The sequence below is a fragment of the Mytilus trossulus genome, chromosome 8, assembly GCF_036588685.1.
Source record: "Mytilus trossulus isolate FHL-02 chromosome 8, PNRI_Mtr1.1.1.hap1, whole genome shotgun sequence".
Classification (NCBI taxonomy): domain Eukaryota; kingdom Metazoa; phylum Mollusca; class Bivalvia; order Mytilida; family Mytilidae; genus Mytilus; species Mytilus trossulus.
The window spans coordinates 11,509,706-11,526,386 of NC_086380.1; the positions used below are offsets into that span (position 1 = coordinate 11,509,706).

The 16,681-nt window shown below is 30.7% G+C and overlaps 1 protein-coding gene across 7 annotated transcripts in view; it reads right to left on the reverse strand.

Moving 5' to 3' along the window:
• Positions 1–2,692: 2,692 nt before the first annotated feature.
• The window catches only part of LOC134728292 (nitric oxide synthase-like protein), a 91,809-nt gene continuing 77,820 nt past the window's right edge, over positions 2,693–16,681 (reverse strand). For 6 of the 7 annotated variants that reach the window (XM_063592845.1, XM_063592843.1, XM_063592844.1 and 3 more), the window contains 10 exons: positions 15,978–16,056; positions 15,109–15,305; positions 13,654–13,823; positions 13,060–13,270; positions 12,251–12,338; positions 11,052–11,185; positions 10,260–10,417; positions 9,419–9,610; positions 8,890–9,045; positions 2,693–5,632 (listed from right to left, as the gene is read on the reverse strand). In XM_063592845.1, coding sequence (XP_063448915.1) covers positions 5,528–5,632; positions 8,890–9,045; positions 9,419–9,610; positions 10,260–10,417; positions 11,052–11,185; positions 12,251–12,338; positions 13,060–13,270; positions 13,654–13,823; positions 15,109–15,305; positions 15,978–16,056 — 1,490 coding nt within the window. In that variant the 3' untranslated portion in view covers positions 2,693–5,527. Of the gene's footprint in view, positions 5,633–7,923; positions 7,949–8,889; positions 9,046–9,418; positions 9,611–10,259; positions 10,418–11,051; positions 11,186–12,250; positions 12,339–13,059; positions 13,271–13,653; positions 13,824–15,108; positions 15,306–15,977; positions 16,057–16,681 lie in introns of all 7 variants that reach the window. The other variant, XM_063592848.1, reaches the window with a different exon arrangement.

Consider the following 16,681-nt stretch of genomic DNA (forward strand, 5'->3'; position numbering starts at 1 on the left):
AATCGGATCGTTTTTAATGACTAAATTATTTAAAATCTTTCACATAAATTAATTGAATCAAATGAAATATACACTTAAGTGTTTAAAAAGTGGTCAAAAACTGTCGTCCGATGAATCTGAAATTTGAGGCCAAAATCGGTCCTTACCGGACCTACAGTGTACTCCTTTCGTCAGTAATAGGTATGTGTTTACGATGTTAAACTTCAGGGGTGGTGATTAAAGGATTTAGTAAGTATGATTGATTATATGTTGATAATGTCAGAACGATACCTTTTCATAATTGTGAATATATGGTAAAAATCAACTAATATTTAATGATATAGATTAATACATGTAAGCTATAAATCTATTTTAGTGACTTAAATAATGTTATGATTTACGACCTTCGTCTTAGTTGAACTAGTTACTACTAGCTTTGCCTCTCTACAAAAGCTAGATGAAAATCACATTATAAAACATCTTCTTCGGTTATATGTCTAATCATTTAGCACTAATAGGTTTCTAATAGTGAGTATATCAAAATGACTTCCTTCTTCAATCTCATTGGTCTCAGGGTAACAATAAATTTAGAATTGATGGTGAGTAAAAGCTGCTTACAATTCACCAAATTCATAATTCAGTCCACTTTTTTGATAGTATCTTATCTAACATTGCAAAATTAGTGCTTTTCGCTTTATCTTAATTTGTGTATCTGCATATTTTTCTGTGTTTATTTTCATGAATAATAATTCGCTTAACGGTCTTTATATATTTCATCTTTTCTTCTAACTTCTGTTTATAATGTTCCCAAGGTACGGCACCAGTAACTTATCCACTCGTAATATCTGCAAGTAGTTTTCTAAGTGGCCAACATTAAGACGGTACAAAAGTAAACTTCTTAATCCGATCAGTATAAATGCTACTAGTAAAATCGTGAATGTTCGAAAAATGACAAAGAATAATAGATTATTGACAACATCTTATCTATTTTTTTCAGATGTTTGATTTTTAAAAACACTCCTATGCTATACATGTACATAATTCATGTAAATTATTATACCTCATATACAGTTTAGGTCTGCTTGACCTTAACTTACACCACTTACATGCATCGAGGGTCGATTGAATATTTTTATGCCCCACCTACGATAGTAGAGGGGCATTATGTTTTCTGGTCTGTGCGTCTGTTCGTCCGTCTGTCCCGCTTCAGGTTAAAGTTTTTGGTCAAGGTAGTTTTTGAAGTCCAATCAACTTGAAACTTATTACACATGTTCCTTATGATATGATCATTCTAATTTTAAAGCCAAATTAAACTTTTGACCCCAATTTCACGGTCCACTGAACATAGAAAATGAAAGTGCATGTTTCAGGTTAAAGTTTTTGGTCAAGGAGGTTTTTGATGAAGTTGAAGTCCAATCAACTTGAAACTTAGTACACATTTTTCCTATGATATTATCTTTCTAATTTTAATGCCTAATTATATTTTTTATCCAAGTTCACGGTCGATTGAACATGGAAAATGATAGTGCAAGTGGGACATTCGTAAACTTTGGACACATTCTTGTTTGTACAACTACAGGGATGACTTCAATTTCCCTGTTTGTACAATATATATAGCTAGCAGTTCGTGCATATGCAACATATATCTGTCAGTTGATATTATATTCCACTGCACCAGTTTTCTATCAGGACTTGTGTGAAAGGTTGCTAAAACAAATAATAGCTACATTACCAAGTAATCGTTATCTAAAACATTTAGTTCTCTCTCTGGAAGTTTTAGAAATGCCATCATGACTATGTAATAAAAAAAAATACGCAGAATAAGTACTGAACGACACATGTATTTATCTGATATGTGAAGCTTTTTCAACTGTATTTTATTATTGTTCGTTTGCTGTATTATTGCAGCACTGGCCCAGGTAAGGGGAAGGGTGGCACCTTCAATTAGTTTTAAACATGCCATAATATATATGTGCATGCCCAAAATCACAATCGTGTAGTGTAGTGTTTGTCGTTGGTTCATGTTCATTGTTTTTTATGAATCAGGTTGTTAGTTTGCTTAATTAATTTGTTTCATATTTTTCATGACGGGGTCTTATAAAGTCATCTAATAGTATATGTTATCGATTTTCTCATTGGTGAAAACCTTACGGTTGTCTGTAATTGGTAAAATTCACTTCATTTGAATCATAACGTCTAGTGTTCTGATTGTCAATCCTACCAGAAGTCCTTATTTTAATATATGCGCACGCATGCTACACATTTTTTGTTATTTACTTATTGTTGAGGGGTACACATAAAGGCAACAGTAGTATTCCTCTGATTGTTTACTTAAATCGACCAAGCAAAAAAACAATCTGCGTTTTGAATTAAACCTAAGGGAAACACATCAACTATTAGAGGATGACACCATACCACGAAACGACCTATTTTTATAACAACTGTCATATTCCTGACACGGTGGGTTAAACATGGAATAATGGCTAGCAAAACATCCGGCTAATATGACAATACAAAGCAAATACCGCTATATTGACAAAACTTCGTGACGGAAATACAGTACAAATAAACGCAAGAACAACTAGGATTGAGAAATAGATAAAAAGCAATAATATAATAGTACAAACGATATCTGCATACCGCAGAAAATTGAACATTTACTGTTCTTTTTATACGGTTTGTAGACAGTTGTGGAAGAAAAAAAACTATCAAATGGTTTAAAGAAATTTTATTGCAGAAAATATACCACTAGAAGCAGAAAAAAAAGTCTACTTAAAAGACAAAGTTACTTAAAAATTCAAACCAAAATTCAAAGTACAGATACTGCACAGTTTACATATGATACTTTATTTCTTGGTTCTGTACTGGAAGTCAATATTTCTTTAATCATGGTCTCACCAATTGTATTGGATAGGTATGCTGACTAATGGAATATGATACAGTTACAAATAGTCCTTGCAGAAACTATTTTGTTTTAAGGATGTTTGCTCCTCCATTAATTGATTTTTTGCAAGATATTCGGAATCCTCTGGTTTTATTCATGTATTGTCATTAAAAAAAACATTGCCCACTAACCCCTACTTTTCTTTTCATAATAATATAACATAAAGTTTAAGAAGCCATATTTCAAAATTTTATAAAATTCTTGTTATTTTTTCATAGTTTTTGAAACGAATAAGGTGCCAGTGTCAAATATACAAAAAATCTAGAAATAATTATTTCCCGCCAAATTTGCAATGACTTATGTCTCAAAAACGAGCACACGGACCCTGCATTTTTTTAACTTTATTACTTACTTTATTTATATACTATCAATTTATAATAGTCTTTTAAAAAGCTTGTTATTTTTTAACAAAGTAGTGAACATCCTTAACTTTGATGATTGCTATATTTTACTTATTGACTAGTAAGCGGAAGGAAATTTACAGATTAAAGAACAGGCGTTTACAATGTCTCTGTAATCATCATCTGTTACATAAAACTAATCTATATTTCATTTTAAAGTATACAAGGAAGCAGGTAAACTTTTATAGTTTGTCTCTTCCATAAATAGAAAAAAATATTATTGAAAATTATAAAATCACAAATATTTGCTTTTCAAAATAGTATTGCACTAATATTTATTACATCAAATTGCAAGGCTATTAATATTGATGAGTACTTGAATATTAAATGATATGATGCGAAAAAAATAATCAATTCTTGATTGTATACACATTATAATGAGGATACAAATTTTAAAGGGGATGATTAACGTTGGATGTCTACAATGGTATAGGAGACGAATATCTGATGAAATACATGAACATAACCAATGAAATGAAGAACTATTTTTAAAGTTGGTTAAAGGTTATAAATGATTAAAACAGTTGATAATGACAATTTTACGCATTTGTCTGAAGACCATAATATGTTTGAATTTTCTAACAAGAATATTTACTGTTATACTACCAGATTCTTCAACGACATTTTAATTGAATGAAGATGTACTTCACATTCTAATTATAAGTTTTGTAAATTATATATAAGGATTTTAAATATAGTCTCTTATACCCCTAATTAGAGTGACATTTGGGTGTTTTGTATATTAGTTCAAATATATAAAAAAAATTGTATATTTAACTGTATTTTATTCAGAGGTGAAACCTTAACAGTAACTTATACAACAAACATACGGATTTCCAAGGAAAATTCAAATCGGACATTCCTTTTTATTGTTTCTTCAGTTCGAATGCTTTCTTTTATATTTGTAGTTGCTTGTGAACCAATTTGATAAGCATTGCTACAAAACTACTGATAGATTTTTTGAATCAAAGTGTGAAACGTAATTCTATATTTGGAATATGAATAAACATTATTTTTTAATGAAAGCGTTATGTAGATTTTAATATAGATATGTATCTATAGATTTTACCGCTCCACCAGATTAATTACATTATATATCCACTCAAAATATTTAAAACATTCATTAAAATTTATTTTCGAGAGTAGAAAAATATCCGAATATCGTTGTCAACAGGACAAAGCGGTAGAACCTTTTTTCAGTAATAAATTAATAAAAAATACATAAAAACTGTATTTATCGCTGGAAATAGTAATAAGAATATTTGAAATTAATTTGAGGTTTATCAAATTGTCCCAAACCTATTAAATGCATACAGGACTTAAAATCAATTGTTATACATTTTGTGCATACCTTTAAATTAGGTATGATTAATACACTTTATATGGAAAAAATAACACAATAACAACGTTTCAGCACTAACAGTTAATTTGGTAAAAAATATACAGTTACATCTCAACAACTAAATCACAATATTAAAAAAATATGTTTAATGTATGCCTATTGCAGTGAATTTTATTACAGAACTCCAAAGATAAAAAAATGTTTTTCTTTTGATGCTATTTATATTCTGATTGATGAGGGCAGTAGCGGGATGAAGATGAGGTCCGATGGAGGGCAATGCTTGGCTTTACTAAAGGTCTGATTAGGGGCACTGTTCGGCTACAACAGGGGTCTGGTTAGGGAAGTGGTAGGATATAGCAAAGATAAGAGATGTAATATTTTTAAGTTTTCAAAATTATGTGAACATACTTAATTGAATTATCAGTGAACAGCACTTGAGCAAATCTTATCATGTATGACTTGCTTAACATCAGTCAAAAATACAACATGCATTAGACAAATTCCCTTTTTGTATGATGATTATTTTATTGGATATCGATAAAATATTTGTAAGACATTTGTGTGATCAAGACAATTGTCCAAGTGGTTTAAATGTATATCGCCGAGATTTTTTTAGAGAAATATTTCTAGTTTGTCCTTTCTCCAATGATTTTCAATTTTAATTTCAATACTTATTATTTTCTTAAAAATCAAAGTATATCTTTGTATGCACTTTGACCGATTGAATAAGTTTATGATTGCCTTAATGTGAAAATGTTTTAAGTAATAAAAATAACAATGAACATACAACAGATAACTTAATACTAATGGCAATGTAAAAAAATACAACAACATGTAAAAGTTTCAACAGGAGCAACAAAGTTAATTTTCTGGAATGGTCCACATATCATCTTCAGAGTCTACACTCATCACTTTAGTTCTCACTTTCATTGGAGGTTTAGGATTTCCACGTGGTAAGCGTTTCTCCTGTGAACAGAAAATATGACACGTTCTACACAGTATGGTAATGATTTATGTATGTATGCCTGCATATTATTGAACGTTCTAAATTACTGAATATAGTAACTACAATTGTATTACGTGTCCATAAATATTTCAAAATGCAATATGAAAGGGAATAGTGTGCAGACAACATACATTATTGTATTCGTAATCTAAAATAACGGAAAGCATCTTGTCATATACAATGATTTAAAATGTACAAGTCTCTTTATGCTATCTGTTATTTGCTGCTGATATGTATATATTGTAAAACTACATTCAAAATCCATGTTTAATACCAACATGACCAATTTTATTAAAATATTAAAATAATAATGAGTTGTATAATGAAATAGAAATACATTTGAAATAAAAAAAAAAAACGTGGGTTTTAAAGTGGACCTCATGAAATTGTTTTACAGAAAATTTGTAAGATGCGATAGTTTCAGTGTGGTCATGTTTTGGCTGCAATGTTTGAAACTGAATTACGTTTCTTTATTGGTAGAAAAAAGTTAACTTCGTTGTAAAGTACTTAATGATATAAACGATAAACATCATAGCAATTCTATGAATATTCTATTCCACTTCTGATCATTTTCAAAACTCGTATGTTCAACACCAGACATTAGGTCTATTTAGTGGTTTGCATCCGTACGAATATTAAAGTAAGAAGGTTTGATGATCTCCCATTCCACATGTTGCGTATATTTCATCTGTGTGAACGAGAGACGTAAAATAAAACAATGATATTAAAGATCGCAAGTCGAACAAACTGACGACGCAATGTAAAAAAACGACAAAAAGACGGACAACAGAACACAAAACACAGCCAAGTAAAACTAAGACTGATCAACACAAACTCAATAAGAAAAACGAGGGAGATTTTGCAGAAAGGTAAGCAAATCCGGCTCCACATGTGGCAACATGGTGATGATCTTATTCGGTAGTTCATTTTCGAGGAAAAGAGATACCTGTCAGCAGCTTGCCTCCATCAAGGAAATTGTAGTAGGAAATGGGAGATAAAGTATTTTCAATGTGTAAAGTGTCATCAATTATGAAACTTAAGAGTTGTATTGATGTAACTAAATTCGATTACAAAACAGAAGAAAAAACAGAACGGAACACGGGACAACATACATGCAATTGGTCATTGATCATAACTCGCTTAAAATAAACGTTTTCGACAAATAGAGAGTAGATCATAAAATAGAATGAAAAAGTTACATGGTATGGCATACATTTTGTAACCAGTTCAAAATACAGACAGTTGCAATTATCAAGAGGTGACATGATTACAAAGTGACTATGCCATAAACATTTATGTAAAAGATCCTCCCCTCCTTTTGGATTGGAAATATGAATAAAAGTAAAAAGCAAACACTAATTCACGTATCAGATATCACGGATTAAAGCAAAGTTTAAATAGCATTGCATATTCTACATCAAAATATAACCCTTTACATCTTTGTTCAGTGTATTATTCCCACAAATAAGCAAAGCTATTGTACGTTCCAAATGAAATCCACAAAATAATAGATAAGTTTATTTAGAACGATTTTTTCACACAAGAGATAAGTTATAAATAATTTCTCAAAAAATATGGTTTACTAGTATTTCTTTATTTTTATTAGATATTATGGTGATCAACATGATAATAACTAGAAGTGTTTGTACAAACAATTGTTTTGTGCGCAACCGCAAGTTTTTGTTTTATGCTTAAATATATTACTATCGTAAGGCTTACGCGATTAGCAACACACAAAATTTAATATTAAAATTTCTTCCGACTAATGTGATGCCATTGTGCTTTTTAACAAAAGTTTATGATAAAGATTCTGTGCAAAAGACAACGTAACTAACACACTTATATTAACATCAGCTGCAGAACAATTGGTACCGTTAATGTATTTAAAAGAGGTGTTTTTGTAAACCAAAAACTTTATAGAAAACGAATACGAAAAAATACATAACCACTGTAGAATTCAAATGTTGTAAATAAATACAAGCAAGTGTGCTACAATTATATAAAGTGTAACTATAATTGATATGAAGGAAATACAATCGTTATCCATTTATACCAACTGCTAATCATGCATCTATACAACGTAATAAAAACTAAGTATGAAATGTATCATTTGATATAATAAAGGGAAATTGTGAAAATACACTAAAAATCAACATGAAAAATACTATGGGAGGGACAATATAATAGGGAGGTCTTTTACAAACAAAATATCCATTGAATCAAAGAAAAAGTAAGGTGCATGCATGTTTACCATTCATGATGTGCAGTTAAGCTACCTAAGTAAAATACACAAATCAACACGTGTTATAAATGTTCAATTAAAACGTGACATAGACTGCCCCTGCTTGAAAAATAATTAACATATTTAATCAATCTTTTTTTCTTAAAAGTGAAAAAAATATATCGTTATATTAACCATATAAAGAATTGAAACTTGTTGGCGACCTGTTTTGAAGTAGTCATCGGATACGGTTAGTGTGTTAATACAACTTGCTGTTAACCGTTTAGAAATAATTACTAAAGGAACTATGTATCTCCTTCAAACAAAGCTCAGATTCCTTTTCAGGATATATGGCTATATCTTTAGTCTGTGTTTGTAAGAGCAGTTATATTGACAATTTATAAAGCTCAAGGCATGGAACTAAATATGTGGAATAATAATTCAAAACATTTAGTTGACATAATGTGAAGATTCATAAGATTAGCTATTCTCCTATATTTCAACTGGTAAAACAGATAAAAAAAATTAATACTTATAGTTACAGTTTTGATATTTATGATTTTGATTAACATTTTTTTACCACTGGTATACAGACAGTGTCGGAAATTAGTTTAGTTTGTGGAAAATAACCACTTATAATAACATGCACGTGTCATTTATCTGATGATTAAATTTGCATTAGGAGCAAAAGCACGGCATGCAACACAGATAAGAGTGATCGACTGAATCGAGACAATACATTGAGGAAGTTGCAATTAAAGAAGAATATACTATTCGATGTTTTACATTGATAAGCAACGATACGGCAAAATGGGTAAGAGCTTGATTGTCAAGTTGGATTTTGACAAGCCACACAAACCTAATTCTATGTGTCTAAGTTTTTTTACTGATTAACTGTTCCATTCAATGTTGACAACATCGTTTTTAATTTGTTTTCTGTAAAAAGGGAAACAATTCAAGATAAAAAGTCATTTCATGGCTTAAATTATGTCTTACCGGTGGTGGAATTGGCATAGCGACTTCTTTATTATTGTTAGCAGGTTTGGTAGCATTAATATATTTCCATGCACGTTTTGCCTGATCTCTGACTTTGTCTGTAAATTCCTGTTTTGCAGAGACACCAAATATGTCTTCGTGGAATCTGTTTGCTTCCTAATAACACAATAATAAAATTACTAACTAAAATCAAATATTTTTTGGTAAATTTCTAACATTTAGTTAGTATTTCTTTATTAGACGTTAATTAAACATCTCAATCTACTTTTCGGATATTCGTATTGCAGTATCATTTGATTTCAATATTGCCGTTGTGTTTGCAAGTGCAGTATGTCCTTGTATTCATTTAGTTGTATTTTTTCTAATTTTTTCAACGCATTAATCTTTGTTTTAGTCCTTAATTGACAGTTACTCCAATTTACTAATAATATGTTTTACGTGCTTAAATGTTACTTGAATATTGTTTCCAGAGTTCATGTAAAGACGTTATCACTGTACAATGAATTAAATAAAACATATTACCGCTTACCTTTAATTTCAGCATATACGATTGAGCTTGCTCTTTGGACATTTTCCCTTTTTCTTGGATAATTTTGCATAGTGTTTCAGTGACATCAGAAGCCATTTGTACATCACCACAGACATAAAAATGACCACCATTTTTAAACACTGCATCGAACACCTCTTGACCATTTTTCTTTATCATATCTTGTACATACGTCTATAATGACGATAATGATCATAGTGTTAATCGCCAATTAAAGAATAGTTAAAACCGTTTAGAGTTAATGAGACATATATTCTCATATATATAATTCAATTCAATATTCTATTGGGAAAAGCACAATAGAGGCCAATATTTTATTGGAAAAAGTACAATATTCAGAAAATAATATGTTGATATGTTTGATACGTTTCACGTGCATGATGCATATTCCGGATGATACCTAATAGATATGCACTATGCAAGTGATACTAATTCGAAACTGTAGCTTAACATTATTTTTTTTTCGGTGGAATTTGTTTAACCATTGCAGTGTTGTATGTTCTCATTTAAGATCGTCGATTGACATCTTGAAGATATCAAACAATTTCATTTAGAGAGTCCAAAATCCTTTAGCTTACCCATATTTCAAAATTTTATGAATAACTTTATGACAAAAAGCACCACCTATATTCGTATAATGAAATTAGGGTAAACATTAACTCTGTAGTTAAAACGCTCGTCTAGCAGTCATATATGCACATGTAAGCCTGGTAGTTTTGATGGATTTTTATGTTACTTTCGTTGGTTGCTATTTACTATTTAGAAAGAATCGTGAAACGAAGTAAGTTTATGAAATGTTACACAACATTTGAGGTCACGTTACCTTTGGTTGTCCTGGCTCTCGTGAAAACGCAGTGTAAACTTTTGTCAAAACATCATCTTGTAAACAGCTGTCTAATTCGTCTTTATATATATAGTCAACAGCCGATTTTCTACATCCAAAATACAGGTACATTTCTCCCCAACCAATCTTGTCGCCATCTTAAAGAATGAACAAATAATTTTAACTGAAGGTTTGCAACTCACATCAAAAGCGGCAAAACTAATATAAATTAGAATTTCATATGAATAATATTACAAATATCGGACTTTATTACATACACGCAACATTTTCTATATGAATTCTGATGTGCGATATTTTTTTTTATATAACATGTATAACGCTGGTGTTTACGTAATAACAAAGTACTATTACATTAATGCAATAATATTCATCTGATTGTATTAATTGCGTGTTTTAAAAGATAGATAATAGAGTGTGAAACAATACTCAGATATGTATAGTCTAGATTTGTTTAGGCTATTGTGTTGTTGGCTGGACGTTTTATTGTCGAATATGAAAAATATCTGCTTATTCATAATAAAAATACGCACAAAATAGAATTTGTTAATACAGTAAAACCATGCGAGATAGCAATTTTTATGTTGTCTCTGCAATGTAAATCAGAATATCAAACGTACCAAAACTGTAGTGCAATGTTTGAAATTATCCTTGTTGTTTTAAAACCATAGTGCAGGACAACAACTTAGATTGCAAAGGAGATCGTAATATTGATTAGCACTTTTGAATAAACGAAGTTCGAAAAATTCAAAAAAGAGATACAACTCAACTTACGTTTCGGCACGGGTAACATATTCTTGTCTATTTTACGCTGATGCCAGAAACTTCTAAATGGAGCAATTCCAGTTCCAGGTCCTACCATTATAATAGGGAGTGTTGCATCGTCTGGTAAATGGAATAATGGTGCCCTACAAAGTTTTAACAACTGGTCATGATTAAATTGGTTGTACTATATTGCGTTTATATTTTTATAAAACATTTTTATATTATGTATTGTGTTTCTTGTAAATGAAGATTATAACTATGGAAAATTATTTTGTGAAGTATTAGAAGTATTGGTTGTTATAACTTCTTTTTCAAAATAACAAAATCTAGTTGTTTCACTGATGCAAGTTAACAAAATCGTTAAAAAACAACCTAAACTTTACTCTAACGCAAACTAGATCCACTTTGAACTGACGTTCTAAATTACACAGCAAAACATACACATGATATAGGAGTTTCGTTTTATATGTATATAAAGTACATACTCAAATGGAAGTTGTGCAGACACAATGAACAATGATAAAAGCTTACTGTTTATCTAACGTAAAGTTTATACGACGAGACTGGGGGTTCATATTATGGGTTTATACAATTCACAGTGTTATGCTCATCAAAACAAATAATTAGAAAACAAATGAAAACGATATGTTAGGTTCTCTAGTATCCTACAAAGGAAAATCACAAAATACTGAACTCCGACGAAATTTCAAAACGGAAAGTCCCTAATCAAATAGCAAAATCAAAAACTAAAACACATCTAACGGAGGGATTACAACTGTCATATTCCTGACTTAGTACAAACCTTTCTGTACGTAGAAAATGGTGGATTAAAGCTGGTTTTATAGCTAGCGAACCCTCTCACTTTGATGACAGTTGCATAAAATGCCATTACATAAACAAAACAAAGAGAAGTAATAAGAAATTAGAATCTGTCCATAGTACACGGATGCCCCACCCGCACTATTATTTTCTTTGTTCCATGACCTGTGAAACTGGGGTCAAAATTCTAAAATGACATAAAAATTCAAAAAAAAATAGTGGACTAAGTTTCAAGTTGATTTGACTTCAACTACATCAAAAACAAACCTGACCAAAACTTTAACATGAAGCGGGATAGACGGACGAACGGACCCACAGACCAGAAATCATAATGCCCCTCTACTATCGTAGGTGGGGCATAACAATGTCATAAATTACGTTTGGCGTACATTCTCATTGCACACGGTATTTCTTCACCAATATCACAGGTATTCAGCCAACTTGAGCAAACCCCATAATGAAGTGCACCAGCACCATCTGGAAAAGGAAAGGAAACAATATTTTATTAAACATTTTATTGAGAAAATTCCTTTCTTTACTTGATTATTACAGTTTAACTCGATGTTATTATCAGGAAATTAAAAAGGCACAGCAAACACTTACTTATAAATTAAACTTTTGATACAAGAAAATTACCGTATGCCTATTTCGCTGCGTAACTATTTGAAAGAAAATATCTTATAAAATGTTTTTCAGCATAATATACATTTATCTGCAGTCTATCATTTTACGACACAAATAGATGTGTACAGATATAAAACATATGCAAAATACATGTTCTTCTACGAGCAAACGTACAGTCAAATAAGTGTTCACTTTAGAGTACAAGTTGGTTAAATATCACGGTATGTGTTTAGTCGTGTCCATTTCATTTTAAAACAAATTAAATATTGGGGGAAACGTATTGGTTTAAGCGTACATGTCATTGCAGGTTTAAAGCAAAATTAGGATGTTGTGAGAAAATATCAAATCAATTTGTTGTAATTTCGAACTAATTGTCTAGTAAAAAAATTAAAAGGACCTTCCGATATCGGAAATGGCGTACAAATAAATTTTAGAATATTCTACACAGTATAATGACTATCATATGAGTATTTTTTCCAGTGCATCATTCAAAACAGATAAGCACAAATTGCTGCAAGGCACGAGTTCTGCAAAACCCCGTTGTATACCTTATATGATATACAAGCATTCTTACCCATTGTGTTATATTTTAAAACACCTATGGTAGCGTGTACTTCTCCCGGGGATGATTTTTGCGATGAGCTTATACTATAAAATCTTTGTTGTAATAATGGTAGCTGAGATATTAAAAGTGAGGGATTGATTTTCAGGGATGGGAACTCTTCTAAAACTTCTAACACGTTAGGCATCTTTTCGTATCTCCAATCTTCATACTCATGAATGTCCTAGAAAAAATAAATCTGAATATAAAAAAACAAATTTATATACATTTGGTCTGAATTTTATAATACAAATCATGACTGCATTCGGTTATGACACATGTTGTAGTTTGAAATATATGTAAATGTATTAAATAAAACATATCATTTATATTATTTTAGCCTTAAATAGCATTCATGTATGTAGTAGCGACTAATAAGCAAATATCTTTGCTTCTTTTGTAAACATGGACTCTTTTTTGTGTTATTCATATTTGTTTTAGGAAATCATATATAGTCACAATTTTCCAAAATCAAACTTAACAATACTGTGTGATATAATTTAAGACGGAAACAGTTCTTTTTTTTTAAATATAAACATATTTTATTATTATTTATATGAAACATACATTTGCTAAGTTTTCAATTTTAATTTTGTCATTATCTCGTGTTGCTTGAGATACTAGTTGTTTCAATAGTTCTTGTGATGGAGGTGTTGTTATATCTAGGAATCGTGAGAACATTGTCTTCATCGTGGCTGTAGGGATTTTCTCAAACTGTTTCCAAGACTTTTGTGTGCCTGAAACGTAATATAAATATGCTGTCATCTAAACGACATGTGTACGACCTCCCGATATCACTATAAACGTAGAACACTAATAAAAGCACAAAACGGTATTGATTCTTGCACTTGTCGTTGAAGTCATTTGGCGACAATGTCAAACATTCTTCATCTACTTATAAAATTGAAAATGGAAATGAGGAATGTGTCAAATAGACAACACCCCGATCATAGAGCAAACAACAGCCACATGTGTTGGTTTTTTTTTTAATAATAATTTATACTTTGAATAACACGAGTTTAGCTGTACAGACTTATTTTGTGTGTTTCGTGTTATTTCTGTTACATACGGTGAAAATTGTTTAGTTGCAACGTAGAACAAAATATTGGCATTGATGGAATACACAAAACACATTGCATTTATAAACATGTTGCGGTCGAGAATTATATATTTCATGCAAACGAAAAAATGAATCTACAATTTATTTGATTCACAAAAACAACGTCATTAAGCAATATTAAATTAAAGACCATACCTACAAACTCATCAGAGACACCAGGCTTATAATTGTGTACGTCAAACAAGAGTAACGTCTGCTAAAGACTCACCAATGCGTTCGAAAAAAAATTCCAAATCAAAATCAAAATTGAAGTGCAACAAGGACACCTCATTACAAATAGTTTTGCTAATTATAGCAAGCCTAATTGAACCTTTGGGAGGAAATCTTAAGTATTCCAAACAATTCATTGTTCTGAAACGCTACACTCTGCGTGTTCAACATAAACGGAATGTATTCACAAAAAGTAAGCTATATGAAGACTTTTAACAGATTCGTCTTGTTTTTAAATTAACTGATTGTGAATAGTAAATCCACAAAAATACTGAACTCCAAAGAAAACCCAAAACAGAAAGTCTCCATTCAAATGGCAAATCAAATGTTTAACACATCAAACGAATGGACAACAACTGTCATTTTCCTGACTTGGTACAGGCATTTTCAAAGGTAGAAATGGTGGATTGACATATTCCTACTAAGATTGTACTGAGTGTGGATTTACATAGCGGATCATGCATGACATGGATCGCATACTCTGCTGACGAATAGTCTTGTTTCTTTTTGTAGCTCAAACGATTTCCGAAAGGGCAATAGGAAATATTTGTGTGATACAACATTACATGATGTTGGATTTATTTAACATTCCAACATTATGATCATGGGTAATATTCTTCCATTGAAATAATCAATAGGCATACGTATCGTAGTTTCGAAACCTTGTATTTTTATCGATATGCACTACTTACCCATTGGAGTTGTAAGTTCCTGAATAACTTCCAATTTGACTAGTTGATCAGGCGGTGGTGCATTGTGTAGACGAGTAATAATACCATCTACTAACTCCGAGGAATTTAAAGGGAAAATAGCCACGTGGTCACCGGGACTGTAATTCATATCGTCTGAGTTTCCTTCGAGATCAATGTTTGCAAGATAAGTTTGTCGTCTATATATAAAAGAAAAAGGAACTTAGTCTGCTTCTTGTTACGAATTTTTTAAAATGTGGAACTCAACATAGCAAGTCTAAAAGATGCAAAATTGTCGTCGATATATCCAATATTTAATTAGTCTCAGGAAGATCTAATCGTCGTCTAGTCAATTTTCATCAGGCCTGTCTTACATAGAACAGTATGCAAATATTTCCCCCTGTTTAGATGAATAGTTGTTGTTTACACGAATATATACACATTAAAAAAAACAAATATGACAAATTCAAACAAAAGAGAAAACCTTTGCTAACAGAATATACAACACAAGTGTAAAAGCCATGTCATCAATATATTTTGTTTATGTTATCCAAGATACTTTTCTAGTATGATAAATGGAGCGAAGGTCGAAACATCTAAGTTACAATATGTAGTTAGTGAATCTTATATTGCTCCTTTTTTTAGTTTTAGTGGTTTCTCAGTGTATGTTTATAACCTTATTTTTTTTCTTCCTTGCCTATCCTGAGATTTGAACAGCGGTAAAATTCTGATACCTTAATTTATCATTTCCAAATTGTCACGTGTTCGTGTTGACAAAACATCTTAGCAAATGTTTAAAGAAATAGTCAAAGTAATAATACAATGCAGTCCCTACGTACATGTTGTCTGTGCTTAACCAATAAACTACTTACTCTGATTGTGGATCTTGTAGTTGGATACGGTTTGACAAACTGCATGATAACACGTTTTTACTGTGCATTTTACTTAAAGCTGGAAAAGATTTAAAGAGATTATTGTTTAGGTGTATTTGATTTAATTTATTTGCATGTGAGCTTGCTTTAATTTATTTACATGTGAGCTTGCTTTGATTTTTTTTTACATGTGAGCTTGCTTTAATTTTTTTTTACATGTGAGCTTGCTTTAATTTATTTACATGTGAGCTTGCTTTGATTTTTATTTACATGTGAGCTTGCTTTAATTTTTTTTTTACATGTGAGCTTGCTTTAATTTATTTACATGTGAGCTTGCTTTGATTATTTTTTACATGTGAGCTTGCTTTAATTTTTTTTTACATGTGAGCTTGCTTTAATTTATTTACATGTGAGCTTGCTTTGATTTTTATTTACATGTGAGCTTGCTTTGATTTTTATTTACATGTGAGCTTGCTTTGATTTTTTTTTACATGTGAGCTTGCTTTGATTTTTTTTTACATGTGAGCTTGCTTTAATTTTTTTACATGTGAGCTTGCTTTAATTTATTTACATGTGCGGTAGTGGTTTACTAATTGTCTCTGGTGGAAATTTGAAGCATTGACAAATACACCAAATCTCAATATTTTCATATTGAACTTCCCCAAAAAAAATATTTTTTCTATATTAAAATAAACTGTAGATCT